This window comes from Alligator sinensis, unplaced genomic scaffold (genome assembly GCF_000455745.1).
Source record: "Alligator sinensis unplaced genomic scaffold, ASM45574v1 scaffold358_1, whole genome shotgun sequence".
NCBI classification, from domain to species: Eukaryota; Metazoa; Chordata; order Crocodylia; family Alligatoridae; genus Alligator; species Alligator sinensis.
The window spans coordinates 1,941,608-1,961,181 of record NW_005842121.1 but is presented as its reverse complement, the minus strand read 5'-3'; the positions used below and the strand labels follow the sequence as shown (position 1 = coordinate 1,961,181).

Below are 19,574 nucleotides of genomic sequence, written 5' to 3'. Positions count from 1 at the left end.
CACTCTTCCCTCGTAGGGCCTGTCCTGCTGCCCTCTCACCAAGTGGGTGGCCCTCCTCTGAACCCTCTCCAGGCCGCCACATCCCTTTTGAAGTGCGGTGCCCAGTCCTGGATGCAGTACTCCAACTGCGGCCTGACCAAAGTTGCATAGAGGGGGAGGATCACCTCTCTGGACCAGCTTGAGATGCACCTTTGGATGCATGACAAGGTTTGGCTGTCCTTGCTGGCTCGGTCTGGCATTGGCAGCTCATGTTCATCTTGGAGTCAATAATGACTCTCAGATCCCTTTCCGCCTCTGTGCTTTCAAGAAGGGAACTGCCCAGCCTGTATGTATGCTGTGGATTCCTTCTCCCCAGGTGCAGCACCCTGCATTTGTCTACATTGAACCCCATCCTATTCTCATCATTCTCAAAGCTTGGATATCATCATAGAATACAGTTTATAACTTCTTATTATATACTGTTTGAAACAAAATATTCATGTAACCTTTTTAGAAAAGTTTTATAAATGGGTCACAACGCACCATGGACTATTTTAAGGGCCCAATCTCATGGGGTTCCCAGAGGCTCCTCTATAGATTAAAGAAAGCCACCCTACCCAATGGGACTCAGTGCTCAGTCTAGAATAGGGGTAGGCAACGTTTTTTGGCCAGAGTGCCAAAAACCCCCACAATGCCTACCTTGGAAGGTGCTGGAGTGTCAGCATGCCAGAAAAACAAAATGAGGGCAGAGGGTACATGGCAGGATACCCTGCTTGTGCCCCTGCCCCCTCGTTGGCGGTCACCAGCTACCCCGGCTCGGGGTAGCTGCTGGAGCTCGGGCTGCTCCCAGCAGGGCTTGCAGCATCCTGGCTAACTGCTGGGAGCAGCCCGGGCCCCCAGCTGGCAGCAGCAGCTCCCCACACTGCAGCTGGGAGGCTCCAAACAGCTGCACTGGTCTCCGGAGCGCTGGCATCAGCTCCGTACCGGCACGTGCACCTATGCGTCAGAGCGGGCGGTGGGGGAGGGGCCTGAGGCAGCGTAGCCCTGGTCTCTCCCCCGCTCCCGGCACAGAGCTGGTGACTGGGCTCCGGAGCCCGGTGCAGCTGTTTGTAGCCAGCTCTGGCTCTGAGCTCCATGCTGGCGGCAAATGCACGCGCACCTCGGGGCAGGCTGCACTGCCCTGCTGTCTGCCACGAGGTGCCTACGCAGTCGCCTCCAGCATGGAGCTGATGCCAGAGCTGTGGAGCCCGGCACAGCTGCTTGCAGCCTGCCCACTGCTTGCTGCAGCAGCCCAGAGCTGGGGCTAGCTACAAACAGCTGCGCCGGGCTCCGGAGCCCAGTCACCAGCTCTGTGCCGGGAGCGGGGGAGAGACCGGTGCTGCGCTGCCTCAGGCCCCTCCCCCACCACCCGCTCCAAAGCGCAGGTGCACGTGCCAGTACAGAGCTGATGCCAGAGCTGTGGAGACTGGCGCAGCTGTTTGGAGCCTCCCGGCTGCAGCTGGCCCCGGCTCTGGTTAACTGCTGCTAGCCGTGAGCCCAGGCTGCCTCCAGCAGGCAGCTGGGATGCTGCAAGCCCTACTGGGAGCAGCCCAGGCTCTGTCGCTGGCAGCAGCTACCCAGAGCCAGGGCTGGCCGTGGCGTGCCGAGCAAAATGGCCTCGCTTGGCATGCGTGCCAAGGGTTGCCAACCTCTGGTCTAAAAGATCCCATTAAGCATCTCTGTGATGCTCGATTTCAGTTCTCAAACTGCATTTGTCTCCAGAGAGAACATCCTTGTTAACAGCAGAGTATGGAGATGAGGTAACAGACCTGATTACCCACCCATCAGCCCTCTTGTCTCCCCCTGTAAGTTTGTGTACGCAGAGTCAAGCCCTTACCTCTCTCTAAAAGTGCAAAGTTTCAAGAAGTTAAATGAATAGAGCATAGCAAACAACAAGAATGCACCTTTTGTAGAACACAATGATTAGATCAAAGCTTCCTGACCAGTGATTTAAATCGTGATTTAAATTGATTTGACTTAAATCAAATCCACCCTCCTAACAGGTGATTGCCATAAAATCCAAATCTCTCTCTGTCAGGATAGATCTTCTTTATTTACCATGCCCCAAACTGTATGTCAGATCTGTAAGTTGTTTTACTATTACTTTGTTTTGTCCAAGTATTGAAAATATTAAATAACATGGACACCCCACTAGTGAAGAATCTGATATGTGATTTTTGTATCATTTTAGTTGCATAATCTGTGTTATACAGTAGTGCATTCAAATAGCTTATGGGACTCTCAGACTCCTAGAAAAGTAGGGATGGAAGGGCCCTAGGGAGCTTATCTAGTCCAACTCCCTGCTCAAAGCAGGATCATCTCTGTCCAAACCATCCTAGACAAGTGTTTGCTTAACCGAGGTGTCAGACAAGCCTGGCTCCCTGGGCTGGATCCAAGCTGCAGGGCCAGGATCCTCCTGGGACCTGTGTCAGCTCAGGGAAATGGTGGGGATTATCACAGCCATGGCCTGCCCCGACACTGCCAAAGCACATCCCTAGTATGGCTCTGCACCACAGACTTTAGCAGTGAGTTCTACCCCCGAATATCTGACTCTGCAGGCTACATCTTTTACACCCCTGCCATAGACCAGTTTTAAAAACTCTGCGAAGAGCCCTCTCAGGCAGCTACTAGGCACGATTTTTGCTGCTGTAGGTGAAGCAGGGAGATGCGGGCACTGCCAGTGGCCTGGCATTGCAAAGCCAGGAAGCAGTGTTTTAACGAATGTGGGGTGTGTCTATACAAGAAGCTAACTTCGCGGTAGCCTAATAATACTGCACGGCAGCATGCCAGGCAGAACCCATGCTAATACAGTACTGCACAGTAGTATTAGGTTACTGTACAGTTACTGTCCAAAAAAACCCTGTGCAGCAGCGCTACTGTTTGGTAGCGCAAGTTACTGCACATTGAGTTTAGTACTTGGTTATCCAAGTACTAAACTCAATGTGCAGTAACTATGGCACATTAATGAACGTGTAGACGCACCCACTATTACCTTTATCAGACAGGTATTGTAATCTCACTGCAAAATAGTGTCAAATTAATCTGACGAGCCTTTGTCATAAACCCATGTTGATTAGTATCAATTAAATTACCCTCCATTAATTCTTTATTGCTGAAGAGTCCTGTATTGGCTGTTGTGTTGTTTTGTCTAGGGTCAAAGTCAGGTTGACAGTTGTAAAATTGTTCAGACCAACTTATGATCTGAACCTGCCTGATATGTTCTAATTTACTTCTTGAAAATATGCATTACTGGTGGAGAGAGCTCCTTGACTGGTTCTTTTAAACTTTTGAGATGCAAGTTATCCAGCCTGCCCATTTAAGATGTCTCATGCTTCTTGAACATCTTCCTTCTTAAGCTGCTGAAATGGAATGTATTTTCTCCTCAAAAGATAAGACTGGGTCATTAGTTTTTTTTCTGAAATACAGAAAGAACAGAAATATTTCTTGAACACTTTGGCATTCTCTGCATTACTAGTATAAATTCTACTGTTTTCTTTTAGTAACAAACTTCAATTGTCTGGTGCCTGCTTTGGAAATACTTACAAGATAGCTCTACCTTGCTGTCCTTTCCTTTGCATGCCATATATTTTTTCCCTTGTATTCATTGTCTATAATTTGTCATTTATTTTCGTTACTGTCAGCTTCCACTTCCTTTTTTCCCCCCATTTCTTACAGACTATTGCTGTGGTGGCTAATTCCTGGTTTGCCTTCAAAGTCAGGCCCTTTTTTTTTTGCCAGGGTAATCTTTCACGATTGTGAAATTACGAGTTTTGGGGCATCTCGCAAAATACTCTTAAATAGCCCCCAATTATCATTGGCATTTCCTGTTTAAAATGCACAGGGCCACCTAGTGAACAATGAGGAAGAGCAAAATATGGCCCATACCCATTTTGTACTTTGAGTGAGGCCAGGCTGCTCTGGAAAAAAGACTATATAATCATTTGATTAACCCATAATTAAAGACTTGGCCAACTGTGGTTGCATGAGGGGGCTGAATTAAAGTAACCAAGGCAATCTGAATTCTTTCATTTTCCAAAATTTTGCTTGCTTGACTCTAAACAGTAATGTTGTAACTTGTGTGCGTGTGAATGTAATTTTATGCAAATCCCTCAAGAGCGTGTCTTGTCCTCACCCCGCAGTCTTTGAGGCAGAGGAGAAATGCAGCGTTGCCCTAGCTGTGAAGGGTCGGCAGAGCTGTTTCACAGTTGCTGATACTGCCCCAAGGCAACTGTTGGCTCTCACCATGCACAATTCCTGCAAGGGGATGCCAGCAATATTTCCATGTACTTTAGGAATATTTCCTCCCATCCTTTTTTTCCTGGGGCTATGAGAATGCAGAAATGCTCAAGGAATTACAGTGCTATAAATGCCCTTGCGCCAGATCCTCTGCTGTCGCCCACATTCTTCTCCCCGTACAGCACAAACGTACCAGCTCCACTGGTGGGGCTGGAGAGGCAGGAAACAGAAACTTGGCCAGGTAGGCAGCAATTCCAGGACTAACTTTGTTACATATGGAAACAAATGTGTGATCTGTTTTAACAGGTGGGTTTTGAATGCACATTGATCCAAATAAGGTTCAAATCCTAATGCAGAGGCAGTTTGTCGTTTTATGGTTTGCATTTGCAAGGTAAATCCCTTTAGGTAGAGTGTTTCTCAACCAGAGAGGGGCACTCCATTCCCAGCATCTAATCAAGTGAGCTGCTGCTTATGACAGTTTAAGCATCTCCGATTTAGTTAGTCTATAAGGTGCGAATCTAGCCTGCCTTCTCTCAGCAAGCTTAAAACAGAAAAACTGCCTTGTGTACCCTAAGATTTTGGCATGTTAAAAAGACATTAAGGGAACAAAAAGTTATGAAGAATGGGGCACAAGAAGGGAGAGCGTTTTTTCTAGAGGAGGAGAGGGCCGGCTGCTCAAGACACTTAAGAGTGGGATTTTCTAAAGTAAGCAGCATTGGGCAGATTTCACGGAAGTCTGTAGCATTGCAGAGTCCTTTTCTGTAGGGCATGTTTCCTTGAGAGTTCCCTGCAGCAGTCTAGGAGGTCTTCATCCTCGGCCTTTATTTACAAGGAGAGAGAAAGGAAGCGAGCAAGGTAGAGATGGGTTTTCATCACTCAAAAGCAATAATCTATTCCATTGCCAGTTGTGCAGGCAGGAAAAGATCGCAGCTTCCTCTGACTTGGCAGCTTGTCTCCCCAGCACTGCCAGTAATAGTTCAAAGGGATGTGGGACAGTTCAGACAGATCCAACTGAATACCAGGAGTAGTGGCACCAGCTTTACACAATTATGCTTCTGGCCACACCTGCACTTTAAATCTGGTTAAATTTTGAGTGCTTAGAGCATCAGTGTGTCCCTATAAAAATGACTGTTTGTTAGGCTCTCATTCCACGATGGAGCAACTTTTAAAAGTGGTGAGTAGTTTTAAGCTAGCAGGTCTCAACCTTTTTAGACTCAAAGACCCCTTCGGAAAACTCCAGCTCTTCGCTTTCACTCATTTTTTGACTAGGGGAAAAATAATTCCTCTGTTGCAAAGTACTCGGCCCACAACAGGCCAGAATGTTTTTGATGCTATCGATGCCTCTTTGAAATCTCTGGATTTATCCTGTGAAGCATATGGAGGTGTTTGCATACCTAACGTGCTAGTATTGCGTGGCACCCCATAGCACCTTGATTGAGAATCGCTATGTTAAGACATACCTTTGTGGAGGAAGGTAAACATTTACAATCCGGGGCCCACTCATTCAAGAAATGATTGAGTGCTGTCATTGTAGAAACACAAACATGTTGAAAACCTGTTTGTTAGCCAAGAAAAAAAACCCCAAGCATATGGTTTTATTTGTGTTAATGTAGTGTCAGACTCATAGGCAAACTGATTTCCATATGCAATGTAGCTCATTCAGGGTAGGGGCACAGTGGCGGGCGTTTGCTGAATATCTGGATTTTACACTGAGCATCAAAGCTAGTACTTCAGTGGGATGAATGGTGGCAGTCCTCTTCCCAGCTGTTTCAGCTGATATACAGCTGTCTCAGGAAACAGCTGCATTTCCGTCCTCTTGTGTTTCAAATCAGCTTCATCTTTGTAAGCATATGAGCTTTATTTTACAGCATTTGAACTTGCAGTAGGAGCCAGGTAGATAGCTTAACCAGAAATAATTGTCCTCCAAAGAGGGAGCTTTATACTGATGAATTCAAGAAATACTGAAATAATGACAGTTGTGTTTGGAGTGAATGAAATGGCTATTTTATGAATTCTGGACCAACTGCTTTGGGACTGAGGAAAGCAGCTTGTATTAGTCATGAACTAATGGTCCATCCAAATGGACACTGTTCTCACAGTCAGCTAATCTCTCTCATAACTTTCCCTGCATTTCCCAACTTCTCTCTTTTTTTTTTTTCCTCCTGTCCCATCTTATAACAGAAAACTCCTTTCCTTAACACAACTCGGATAGTAACTTCTGTACCCTAACAGTTGTTCTTTAATGAGTAATAATGCTGTAAAAAAAAAAAAAAGCAATCTTGGGACCACCTAACTTCTGCTGTCAGACTACTATTTTGTCACTTTAAATTGGAGAGAGATTTTTCTCGAATGAACCCACTGTGTGGCATTAACTGTAACTGCAGTATAAATCATATTCCAAAGTGGTGAAATCACTTGGCCTATATACTTTGGTCAAGGCCAGGAAACCAACTTATTGGCACTCTTAATTCCCCAGAATGGCAGTAAAGAGAAGTTATTTTTATAAGATATAAGTGTGCCTGAACATGCAGCAAGAACGCCCCTTCCATGCACTTCTGAAAGTTTTGTGAATCTTAAATGCAAGAGCTGAAATAGAAACGGTGCTTCCTCAGCATCTCTCGCTTCTCGTTGGAACGGAGCTGAAAAGCCAGGTTGCTACATAGCAGGTTTAAAGCCGAACTTAAACCTACCAGACACCATGGGCATTTATACATATACATTTTTGTGCTTGGACCCGCTGGAGATCCAAGACGCTGGAGCAGACTCAGTTAATGGAGTCTGCCCCGTAGACGAGCTGACGTGCACTGCGCTGCATCGCTTGCTGTTGTATAAGAGGCAAAATGCGCATCAGCATGGAGGAAATGGCGGTGGTGCACTTCTGAACTAAAACACCGCCGTTTTCTGCGTGCTGACGCACGTTGCCCCACTTACACAACTGTAAGCAATGCAGCTCCAGACTCTTTTCAAAGCACCCAACGCTGCAGCACTTGTATATGTAAAAATGCCCTACATGCTTTAAAGTAATATGCTTTTTTTCAGTATTGATGGTCTTGTACACCGGAAATAATCAAATAACCCCACTTAATATGCATTGACTCGACTTGCGTTTTTTGTAAAGTTCCCCCCCCCCCCCCCCCTTTTTTTTATAAGGCGGCCAGCTCCTGTTTTTTTTTCAAAAGCCCCCCCCCCCCCCCTTTTTTTTTAAAGGGGCAGTCAAGGTAGAGGCCAAGAACAGAGGAAAACTCCATATTTCTTCCTTTTCAGCAACAGCTGAGATTATTTGGGGGTCAGACTCGATGATTTGGGGGTTGGACTCGATGATCTATTGAAGTCCCTTCCAACCCTAACATTTATGAATCTATGACTTTGAACACACTCGGGCACCTTGGAAATTACTAAATAAGAACTGCCTGGCTTCTGGGTAGCCAGACTCTCATCAACATTAAGTGCAGTAAGGAAGCAAGGCGGCTTGCATTTGGCATTGAGAAACTTTGACTTGTTATTATCTCCACAGTTAAATAAAAGCTGTTTGTAGTTCCAAGAAGGAGTTCAGACATGCCAAAGGTTTGGCATGCAATTGAAGCCATTTTATGAAAAGAAATACTTTGTGAACCAAATTCACAATTTCTCCTTTTTTTTTTTTTCTTTTTTTTTTTAAGACAAAAAAGTTCACCTTTGTTCCAATGTGCAGTAAAATTCACACAATGGGAAGAGTTCCAGCTGCTGGGGAGAGCTAGCAAAGACAGAGCTTTAATAGGTCTTCATCATTTGTTCCACAAAGCTGAACTGTGCAGAACAACCCATACAGCATGCCCAGAAAAAGCATTTGAAAGGATTATTGAAAACTTTGCTCAAGTAGAACCTGTGAGTTTGAGACCTTTACCAGACTCAGTGGAATAATTGCAAGCTAATTTAAGGGCTAGTCTGAAGACTGAGCAACAAGACACCATGCTGGGGGAAAAAAAGATACATTTCTTAATGTTCAGTAAATAGGCAGAAAAATCTGCTTTTACTGTCTGACGTTACACGGAGGCGGCAGTCAAAATTGGCTCCATTGGAACACGGTTTAAACAGCCTAGCTCTCATTTCAAACGGGAATATGACATGATTAAGATATTCCAAGTTATTGCATTTCTGCTTGTTTTTTCACCTTCTGTCCTTTCTATTTCTGACTTTTCTCATTGTCTTTCTCTTACCTTCTCACTTCTCTGTAGGCACTGATGTTCTTTACATCGGCCCCGTGAAAGGTGAGCGCCACCTCTTTAGGACTTTTGTGCCCTGTCTTCTGTGATTTTCTTGGTGTCTCCTTACCTGGTTTTCCTGTTCCTCTGAACTTGGACTTTTAGAGTTCTGAAGCATCAGATTAGTTCTTACAGTGTTGTCTCCAGTAGAAAACAAGTGTCCAACCTGAAGAAACACAGGAAGGTATATTCCATACCCAAAAGCATGGGTGTCTGAAGATTTTCGCATGGCTTAATCTCCCATGAATTTTCCACTTGTCTTGTTTTTCAAGGATAGATAAATTGAATCAGCTTTTCACAGAAAAGCATTACAATGTCCTATTTAGAAAAAAATTGCGTGACTGTTTTTTAAATCTACTTACTATATTGGCTTGTGTTAAGCATGCAGAAGTAGGGTGTGAACTAACTTCACTTGTTTATTCCTCTTACTGCTAGGAAACATATATTCAAGCCCTGGGCTTTATAGTAAAACTATGACGCCAACATACGATTCTCACGATGGAAGTCCTCTGTCTCCAACTTCAGCTTGGTTTGGAGATAGTGCTTTATCAGAAGGAAATCCTGGCATACTCGCTGTTAGCCAGCCAATCACTTCCCCAGAAATCTTAGCAAAAATGTACAAGCCACAAGCGCTTCTTGATAAAGCTAAGATCAACCAAGGGTGAGTTCAAGTCATATATTAAACGTTTAAATGGCATTTTTAAACATATTACAAAGATTCAGCCAGAACCTATATGTTTTCATTGATGATTTCCAGGTGGCTGGACTCATCAAGATCTCTCATGGAGCAAGAAGTGAAAGAAAATGAGGCCTTACTGCTTCGGTTCAAATACTACAGCTTTTTTGACTTGAATCCAAAGGTACAGAGTTATTTTTAACTCGCACATAAGGCCAAACTTTAAAAATGAGTGCCTGCATTTGTAGAGATAAATACTCAGTATCCAGGCTTTGAAGAAGTAATGCTGTACATGTCAAATGAAACGTATAGAGCAGGGGTCGACAACCCCCTGGCACGCATGCCGAGCATGGCACGCGAGGCCATTTTGCTTGGCACGCCACAGCCAGCCCCAGCTCTGGATAGCTGCTGCCAGTGACAGAGCCTGGGTTGCTCCCAGGAGGGCTTGCAGCGTCCCAGCTGCCTGCTGGAAGCAGCCCGGGCTCCTGGCTGGCAGCAGCTACCCAGAGCCGGGGCCAGCTGCACCTAGGCGGCTGCAAACAGCTGCACCAAGCTCCACAGCTCCAGCATCGGCTCCATGCTGGCGGTGACTGCACACCTCAGGGCGGGCTGCGCTGCTGTACGGTCTGCCCTGAGGTGTGCACGCGGTTACCGCCAGCATGGAGCTGATGCTGGAGCTGTGGAGCCTGACGTATCTGTTTGCAGCCTGCTAGCTGCAGGCCCGGGCTGGCTACAAACAGCTGCTCCGGGCTTCGGAGCCCAGTCACCAGCTCTGTGCCGGGAGTGGGAGAGAGACCGGGATTGCACTGCCTCAGGCCCCTCCCCCACTGCCTGCTCCGAGGTGCGCATGCATGCATCGGTACGGAGCTGATGCCGGGGCTCTGGAGCCCAGCGCAGCTGTTTGGAACCTCCCGGCTGCAGCTGGCCCCGGCTCTGGAGAGCTGCTGTTCAGCTGGCCCGGCTCTGGGTAGCTGCTGCCAGCCACAGAGCCCGGGCTGTGGGGCAAAGGGCAGCAGGGCTGGGGGGCAGGGGCTTTGGGTGGGGGGGTAAAGGGCACAAGCAGGGCATCCTGCCATGTGCCCCCTGTCCTCATTTTGTGTTTTTGGCATGCCGGCACTCTGGCACCTTCCAAGGTAGGCATTGTGAGGTTTTTTAGCACTCCAGCCAAAAAACGTTGCCTACCCCGGGTATAGTGCATCCCTTTACGTATGAGCCTTCTGCAAAACGAGCAGACTCTAATTGTTGCCACAGCTGCTGTAAAGAAATCCTGGTCGTTTCAGTGACAAAGGCTTTTAAATTTTTGGTTGTAAAATAAGAGTAATTTCTCTTTTATGCTCTTTTGAAAGTATGTGTACAGGGCCATGGGCCTTGCCTTTGAAGGGTGTTTTATAAATGTCTTGTGTTTATTTGTGTTATATCGTAGTATGATGCAATCAGAATCAACCAGCTTTATGAGCAATCTAAATGGGCTATTCTTTTAGAAGAAATCGAATGTACGGAAGAAGAAATGATGATGTTCGCAGCATTGCAGGTAAGAGACGGACTGCAAGTTGACTTCAATTGAATCAAATCCATTGCTTTTTTTCTAGAAAGATAGAAATTCAATGTACTGTAACTGGTGTCCTCTCTGTTGGGGAGCTAGAACGATTTGTTCTAGTGTAACTTGGCTTGTTTCCTATTCTCTAGTGTTTACTTAAACTTTTAGGTAATTTAAATATTTGCTGATTATTTCTTCTCATGAAAAGGAATTTGGATTGTTTTCTCTGAAGACGTTTATATCTATCTTGACTTTTATTTTTGCCTTCAAATAATACAAATAAGTACATTAGGTTACTGAACTGCATGTTTCTGGCACTTTGCCCCGGACAGCTGGTGGCAAACTATGGTCTTCCCAGAACTATTTCTTTATCTGCGTGCAATATGATGTGTATATTCCACATTCAAAATACACCTGAAAATGCTTCTGCTATTGACTTTAAGATGGATCGCATACCATTTCTAAGTGTGGTCTCAAGTTTGTCTGGCAGTCCACCCACTGCTGCATCTCAGCTAGGAGGCTGCAGAAGTATCTCCTGCCAAACCAGGACTGTATAGACTCCAGCTAGAGCTGGTCATTTTCCTAGGAAGGATAAAGAAAGCAAGACTGTCAAGGCTCCATCTAGACTATTTTTCCTTAAAAAGTAACCCAAGGTGGACTGTGTGTGACTTGCACTCTACAATTAATTGCATCAAATGGATAGAATGCTTCTCAGATAGAGAAATAAAAATGGTGTATGCTGTGTGGATGCTAATGCTTAATCAAAAGTTTTCTGGTTTCAGATGTATCTTATGACTATCAGGAGTTCTCCATTACAAGGTTCATAATTATGGTAGGGTTTTATATTGGTGGTGTGGGGTTGACAGTAGCAAGATTGCTAGCAGACTTACTGGAATCACTGGCTCTTTTTCTTTCTCAGGTGATAGGCTCAGTGCAAGTAGAAATAGATAGTGCGAAGTGAAGCATCTCAGCTGTGCTGTGCTGGATGCGTCCCAGCACAGCTGATCTGCTTCACTGGGGAAACGCACATCACCTCTTGTACGGCCTGGGGATGCTGTGGAACAACAGGCGACGTGTTCTGCCCAGGCTTGAGCAGCCTGGTCCTGCACACCTTGGGAATGCCCACACAGCACCAGGCCCCTCAAGCCCAGGGTTTCCCTGCTTACCAAGAGTATCCCTGGGATCCCTGGGGTGTGCTTTGGTAAGTGGGAAAACTCCAACTTTCCCTGCTTGCTGAGATGCAGCCCAGAAATCTGCGGGTGCATCTGGTAACTAGGAAAGCCAGGCAGCCCAGAAATCTGGAGGTGCATCTGGTAAGCAGGAAGGCATGGAAGTGGAAAGGGATCTTGGAGTCCTAGTGGACTCCAAGATGAACATGAGTTGGCAGTGTGACGAAGCCATCAGAAAAGCCAATGGCACTTTATCGTGCATCAGCAGATGCATGACGAACAGATCCAAGGAGGTGATACTTCCCCTCTATCGGGCGCTGGTCAGACCGCAGTTGGCGTACTGCGTGCAATTCTGGGCGCCGCACTTCAAGAGGGATGCGGATAACCTGGAGAGGGTCCAGAGAAGGGCCACTCGTATGGTTAACGGCTTGCAGACCAAGCCCTGCGAGGAGAGACTGCGGCACCTGGACCTCTTCAGCCTCCGCAGGAGAAGGCTGAGAGGCAACCTTGTGGCTGCCTATAAGTTCATCACGGGGGCACAGAAGGGAATTGGTGAGGTTTTATTCGCCAAGGCGCCCCTGGGGGTTACAAGAAATAATGGCCACAAGCTAGCAGAGAGCAGATGTAGACTGGACATTAGGAAGAACTTCACAGTTCAAGTGGCCAAGGTCTGGAACAGACTCCCAAGGGAGGTGGTGCGCTCCCCTCCCCTGGGGGTCTTCAAGAGGAGGTTAGATAAGCATCTAGCTGGGGTCATCTGAACCCAGCACTCTTCCCTGCCTATGCAGGGGGTCGGACTCGATGATCTATTGAGGTCCCTTCCGACCCTAACATCTATGAATCTATGTTCCTTGGGCTTGAGGGGCCCAATCTTGCCCAGGAATCCCTGGGGTGTGGAGGATCAGTCTCCCTACGCTCTCCCACCATAAAGTAAGCAGATATCTGCCGCTAAATAGCGGCACAAATTGATACAACTATCATTGCAGCCACTGTTTGTGGTGCAACAGTGGGCATGTTTATGGCGGCACAAAGGAAACAAAAGGGGAAGTTTCTTTCCAACAAGTATATTTTTTTGTTCCTTTTTTTTTTTCAGTTCAGCAAAAGAGAGAGTAGTTGATGCTAGAAATGCCATTCAGGCTATGGTAGAAAAGCTTCAGTAGACAGGGTTTGTAGTTTTTCATTCAGGCAGTCAGATTGTGGGCTCATCTGTTCTCCTTCAGAAGTACGTGCCATGGCAGATCTCGGGTCAGAAAGCTCTGTCCTCTGTTCTTCTGCACGTTGTCCTGTGATCTGGGTTGTCCCAGAGGAGCGCAGCCATGCTGGTTCATAGGTGGAGACAGGGCCTCTAGTGTAGGTGGGACTTCATTCATCAGCTGCTTTGTAGGCTTGTTTTTGGTGATCTAGATTTGTTGCAGAATCTGCACACTTTCCCTGGTTTCATCTTTGGGGAACATGGGTACTCTTCTAAACATACACAACACTACTTTTATTGTTAGGCAGTACAAAGAGGAAAGGCTGGATAACAGCAATTGCAAATAATTATTTTGAAATGGCAAGACCAGCTATTCCTGTTTTGAACCCTATATAATCTTCTGTTGCATTTTTTCTGGCATGTCTTAAACAGTGTGGCTAGAACAACATTTCTTTCTCAAATATGTGATTTAAGTTAATAGTTTGGGGTATTCTGTTACGTCTCCTTCCTGCAAAACCCAATGATATTGAGAGTTTACAGCAAGAGCTGAGATGTGGCTAGGTCTGCGTTATCAGTGCAGTGCTGAGAGTTAGTTAGTTAGCTATGTTAGTCTCAAATCAGGCAGAAGGCAGGTTAGATTCGTACCTTAAACTAGTGGGGCAACTTTTTTGGCACAAGTGCCATAAATTAAGCCCCATGCCCTCCCCAAGAGCCAATCTGATCCCATTCCCCTGCCTGATCTTCCACTTTGCTTTCTGCTTCCTACCTGATTTGCTGCTTGGTTTTCTGCTTTGCCACTGTGTTGCTTGCCCCTTCCCCAATCTGTCATATCATAGATGCAGAGATGCCACTTGTGGCATGTTGGCCACCTGTGTTATAGGCTAATTCAGAGAGGCAGCCGGGTCATCCAGCCCTGTTAGAGAGTGTATCCTATAGTGTCTCTGGGGAAGAGCTCCCAGAAATCATAAGACAAAGCAGCACGAGCAACTCTGAAAGAAGTGTTTTCTGAAATGTTTGGTCACGTGCTGAGCTGGAAGGGATGAGAATCAGCTGAATTGGTTTCACCAACGCTACTGAAGGGTTCATTCCCTATAGGAAGATAAGTTTTATATGGCCACATAAAGACAGTTTTACGGTATCTCATGCCCCTAACACACATGAGGTCCTCAGCAGTTCTTTGTTCACCAAACATTGTAAAGCTAAATATGTCTTAATTTGGTAGGCTAAAAACAGACATTGCATTTCTCCCGGGACAAAGCCTTCTATTTTGGGAACCTACAGATCCACAAGCCCATTGTCCTACTTCAAGTGTCTGAAGTACCAAAAACACTCTCTCCAGGACAGTGGGGAGAAATGGAGTAAATTGAGGTAATTGCCATTCAAACTGTGTGTGTAAATAGCTGTCCTGCACTTGTTTTAATGCAAGTCAGATTCTGGGACAGTCACACCCAAGATAAATCCCGCATCTATTATAAACTCAGGAGGAAAGGATGGGTTTATGACTAAGGCACTGGAATAGGACTCAAATCTGGTTTCTATTCTGGACTCAGTCACATTATATAGTCACTGTGTATGTGTCATCTTGGACAAGGAACTTGGGGTGTGTCTGCCCTGTCCAGTGCAATGCTGTGAAGAGGCGAGCTACTTCACTAGAAGCAGCACAGTCATATTTGTGCAGCAGTTCACCAGGCTAATTTACACTGATGAGAAGCAGAGCTAATTAGTCCCAGAGAAGCACTGTGCTGGCATAGCTAAATTGTTTCTGGTGCTCATCTGGCTTGGATGTCTCTTCATGCTGCTGCATTGTGTAACCTTACATTGGGGTGTTCAGAAGTGCTCAGCTTTGAGCTTATTCTGTTCCTGTTGAAGTTGACAATCAAACCCCCAGTTGACCTCCATTACCTTAGCTAGGCTCATGGGAAATACTTCTGCAATCCCAGCTTGTATCCCTATGCTTGAGATCTCCACGTGTAAAATGTATTGTACAGCTGGAGATGGAAGTTGTTACTGGTATCAGTTGAAGCGGAGGACTGTTCAGTACAGCTGACAGACCTTTATGTGATCGGTCAGGGTATAGGGCACTAACACGTTATCTTCTGGTTACTAACATTTGGAATGGCACAACACCCAAGTACATGGTTCACCAGGTGTTTCTCTGACTGCTGTTGCTGTGGTCATTCACAAGTATGATTTCCCCAAGCATGCTATAATACCATGGGTTTTGTTTGCTTTGATGACTGTGAATATGCAATTCCTATTCGGTCATAGAAGTGGCGTTCTTTTCTATTGTTTTTAAATTCTGTATTTTTAAAGGCAATTCAAGATTTGTAACTTCTGTTTCAGTATCACATCAACAAGCTGTCAATCATGTCCTCAGAAAATCACTTGAACAACAGTGACAAAGAGGTGGATGAAGTAGATGCTGCCCTTTCTGACTTGGAAATTACTTTGGAAGGTGGTAAAACATCCACTGTTCTGGTAAGTGTTGATGGCTGCTCAAAGCTGGCTAAATGCTAACAATAATGGGCAGGCTGGTGTGTCCAGCTACTCTAGGTTTGCTGGTGAAGCAACATCTCTCCTGTGGTCCTATCTTATGCTTCTCCTCTCTCCATTAAAAAAGCCTAATTTTTTCATCTCCTTTGTGTCAAAGTCTTTCCATATATCTAAGAATTGTTGCTGCCTTTTTTTTTCTGAATCCTTTCTATTCGTGTTGTTTGCTTTTGGGGGGAGGGGATGAACTAGAACTGAACATGATATTGCACAGTAACGTGAGAAATGTTAGCAGGTTATAAAGTGGTGTTTGGCATTATGTCCTAACCCTTAGATAATGCAACATAACACTCGTTGATCAACCCAGCAAGTTGAATAAGTAGGACTTTGTTGATCTGCTCACGGTGAAACTCTTTCTTTTCTGACTCTACTCCTCTGTAGAAATAACAATAAATTATTACTATAATTTATTTTAGTTGTAGCAACAAACTGAGCCTTGTATATTATTGGACACTAATCCATTAAGAACTGCAGTCTGTCTGTGTGGCTTCAAGGAAGTGGCGTTGTCCTCTTTAAGCTTTAGTTAACCCAAGTTGAAAATTGGGTGAAAACAGATCTCAGTAGAAGGCCTCCTGTATCAATTGAGCCATGTTACTGACAAAATACATTTCTTAAAATACCTACAGAGTCCAGAAAAACTCCACTTAACTTAAATTCTCTTTCAGCTATTTGCTGTTAAAATACTCCAGTAGCTTTTCTTTCACGATTCCCTCTTTTATGGACAAAGGTTTAGATTGATATTCACAGTTCTTTCTCAAAAGTAACTTCTTAACAGATAGTTGTGACAGTATAATTGGCATTATATTGCATCTTGTCCTTAACCTGACATGCATTTAACCATTTTTTTTCCTATGTACGTATCATGTGCTTTAAAAACACCTGTGGGTTTCATATGTTAAAGCTTCCAAAGCCCAGAAGCATTGAAGTACTTGTGCCTCTTCTATAGAGTCAAACAGTGAAAGAAGAGGAGCCAGATTCAGACCTGGTTATATCCATTTTCGTTCAGAAGAGCAACTCGGGTTAGGCAAATTTCACATGCTTATACTAGCTCTGAAACGAGCTAGTATTTTATGCTAAGCATAAAATACCCTAAAACCTTTTTGTCTTAAGTTTTATTAAATATGCTTTTAAATTGGTAACAGTGGATTTTGAGATCATCATACCTCTTTAACTTGGGTATTGTTATTAATATGAATTTTAGAAGTAGGAGGAAAAATATTTCCTAGCTGTTACATAAATAGTAGCTTTCTATAAAAAAATAAATAAATAAATAAATAAAAAAACCGGGGGGGTGGGTAGGGACCTCTTTGGATTTCTCTGAAACATCGGTGCCAGGTGAGAAATTACAAAACGGTTGCATCGAATCAAGTTGCCCATTTCAGTAACTGTCTCAGTACAATCCATATCTTAGTAAATGAATGTGCAGCATACTGGACAGTTATAAAATAGTTTGGCCATAATAAACAGCAAAGGCCACAGTACTGTTTCACCTGTGCATGTGAAGAATTCCAGAAAGTCTGTACAGAAATGACTTTCAGAATTTAGTATATGTAATAGTCAGGTGCCTGCTGTTTATAGTGGATATATATATATATATTTTTGTACTCCTTCTGTGAAATAAACTGTATTCTGAGAAAATACAGGCTGCAGTCAGTGAGCCCTGGGCATTTGACAGTGCAGTTTTGTCAAGCTTTTTTTCCTTCATAACCAGAGGAATTGCTTTTGAGTGATTGTAGGGCATTGTCCAAAAAACTGAATCAGTGCCTCTAAAGTCTTCTCCTTGCTGACCCACCTATCTTAGAACTGAGTCTTGCATCTGACAGATGAATGAAATGAATGATCTTTTATTTTCAGGGTGACATCACTTCAATTCCTGAGCTTGCCGACTACATTAAAGTATTCAAGTAAGTACTAATGGGAAAGAGACACTGGTGAAAGTGATAATATCAATGAATAATTAATTATAATACTGCATAATACTCATTCTTTTTTACTGTCTTGAGATTTTACTGCACACTACTACTACTTTGATTTGCTTGCAATGTCATCTCATCTAGCACTTTGATGGTATGCTGTTCTAGCTAAAAATACCACGGTGCTCGTGATATTACAACTTTGTTTATGCTTGATTTGCCCAGCACCTAGCCAGGGTGCTCTGCTCCTAATCTAATTGAAATCACTCTACTACAACTTTATTTAATATTGTAAGACGTTCATTCAGTTCTTCAGATGAAAGCTTGTATTTTCTAATGTTTCGTCCTCAAATGCATGTATACACCCTCACTTCAGAGTGGGTGAAAGAGAATTTCCTGCCTACTCTTAGCTAGTGGCTAGTGCTGAAATGTTTGTGTAATGAAGTTAATGCCAGTAAGTTAATCAGGCTCTCCTAAATTTAGCTATGTGACTCTATCACCTAGCTAGAAACTTCACTCAAGTGCTTTTCTTGGTTTGAGAGAGGCTCGGTGACTAACAGACGAGTGGGATTCTGCCTGCTTGTTCTCTCCTAACTGCTAAAAGGAATAGATTTAAGTTAACTGCATCGCTCTTCCTTTTCACTGAAGAGTGGATTTTTTTCTGACTTGGATCATGATGCATGGAAACTGGGAACAGTCATGTCTGGACCTGAGTAATATTTTGGCAGTCACAGCTCTCTCTTGCAATTGAATGCGTGCTGCGTTTAGAATATGATGAAAGTTCTGGAAACTGGGAATAGATGTAGATCCAGCTTTCGTGGGTTCGGTGCCACACCAAAAGCAAAAGCATTTGCAAAAAGTAGCATTGTGAAGAACCTTTCTTCTATATACTGGCTTGATTCTGGAGCCAGAGCATATCCCATGAAATCTCTTGCTCATCTTACAATACGTATTTATCAAGTTAGCTATGCCTGGCTAGGCCTGGGTCACTCTAGTCCCTATTTGATTCCTATACCGTGGTTTCGGGGCTGGAATCTCTGTTCATGTAGGTTGGGGTCAGCAACCCCTGGCGCACGTGCTGAGCATGGCGCACAAGGCCATTTTGCTCGGCACACCACCGCCGCCAGCTCTAAGCAGCTACTGCCAGCCACAGAGCCCAGGCTGCTCCCAGCAGCCGAGAGGCCCGGGCGCCGAGGGGGAGCCTGCAGGCCCTGCTGCAAGCAGACTGGACTCCATGGGCTGGCTGCAGCCGGGAGGCTGCAAACAGCTGCTCTGGGCTCCGGCGAGTTGGCACTCCAGCACCTTTCAAGGTAGACATTGTGGTGTTTTCGGCACTCCAGCCAGAAATGTTGCCTATCCCTGACGTAGGTGAATGTTTTCTCCTTTTTAAAAGAGTCTTAATTGTCACTACTGTGTAGTATACTTTTGTTAATAAAATTGACACAATTGAAGAAGCTAGTTAACTGCTAATTGGAGTTCTAATCAGGAGCAATCGTGGTGTATTGTTTGGAAGTAGTTTCATGAGACTCCCTCAGATCAGTGGGATGGAGGAAAGGAGAGGTGAATATTTTGAAGCTTTCTGAATACTCCTACCATATTTACTTGAATCTGAGATGAGGATTTTCCCCCAATCAGCATGGGGGGAAGAGCCCCTTGGCTTAGATTCATGCACAAAATGGAGCTGGGGCAGGAGGCGGCTGTGGATCTGGCTCAGCCCTGAGCCCGGGTCGGGGCCAGAGTCCAACCCACAGCAGCTTCCTACCCCCAGCTCTGCTCCCCCTCTTCAGGCTCTGCCCTAGTACCCCACTCCCTTTTACCCTCACTGTTAGCCACAGCTTGGCTCTGGCTGGGTTCTTTCCTGGGCACAGAGCAATGGGAAGTCCTTCCCCTGCCTGGGCACTCGGCAGTGCCAACACTGCGGCATGGCCCGGCAAGGGCTGAGCTTCCACCTGGTGGGCTCCAGAAGGGGAGGGAGGCCTAGCAGCATCTGACAGTAAGGGTGGGGAAGGTGGAGGGGAAGAAGCAGAGCCTGGGGAGAGTGG

The 19,574-nt window shown here is 45.1% G+C and overlaps 1 protein-coding gene across 6 annotated transcripts in view; it reads left to right on the top strand.

Moving 5' to 3' along the window:
* The window catches only part of FERMT2 (fermitin family member 2), an 83,985-nt gene that overhangs the window by 55,311 nt on the left and 9,100 nt on the right, over window positions 1–19,574 (top strand). For 4 of the 6 annotated variants that reach the window (XM_025205628.1, XM_025205627.1, XM_025205624.1 and 1 more), the window contains exons 4-9: window positions 8,469–8,501; window positions 8,931–9,156; window positions 9,253–9,355; window positions 10,595–10,702; window positions 15,413–15,547; window positions 17,474–17,523. In XM_025205628.1, the coding sequence (XP_025061413.1) occupies window positions 8,469–8,501; window positions 8,931–9,156; window positions 9,253–9,355; window positions 10,595–10,702; window positions 15,413–15,547; window positions 17,474–17,523 (655 nt within the window). The remainder of the gene's footprint in view (window positions 1–8,468; window positions 8,502–8,930; window positions 9,157–9,252; window positions 9,356–10,594; window positions 10,703–15,412; window positions 15,548–17,473; window positions 17,524–19,574) is intronic. The other 2 variants (XM_025205626.1, XM_025205625.1) reach the window with 1 other exon arrangement.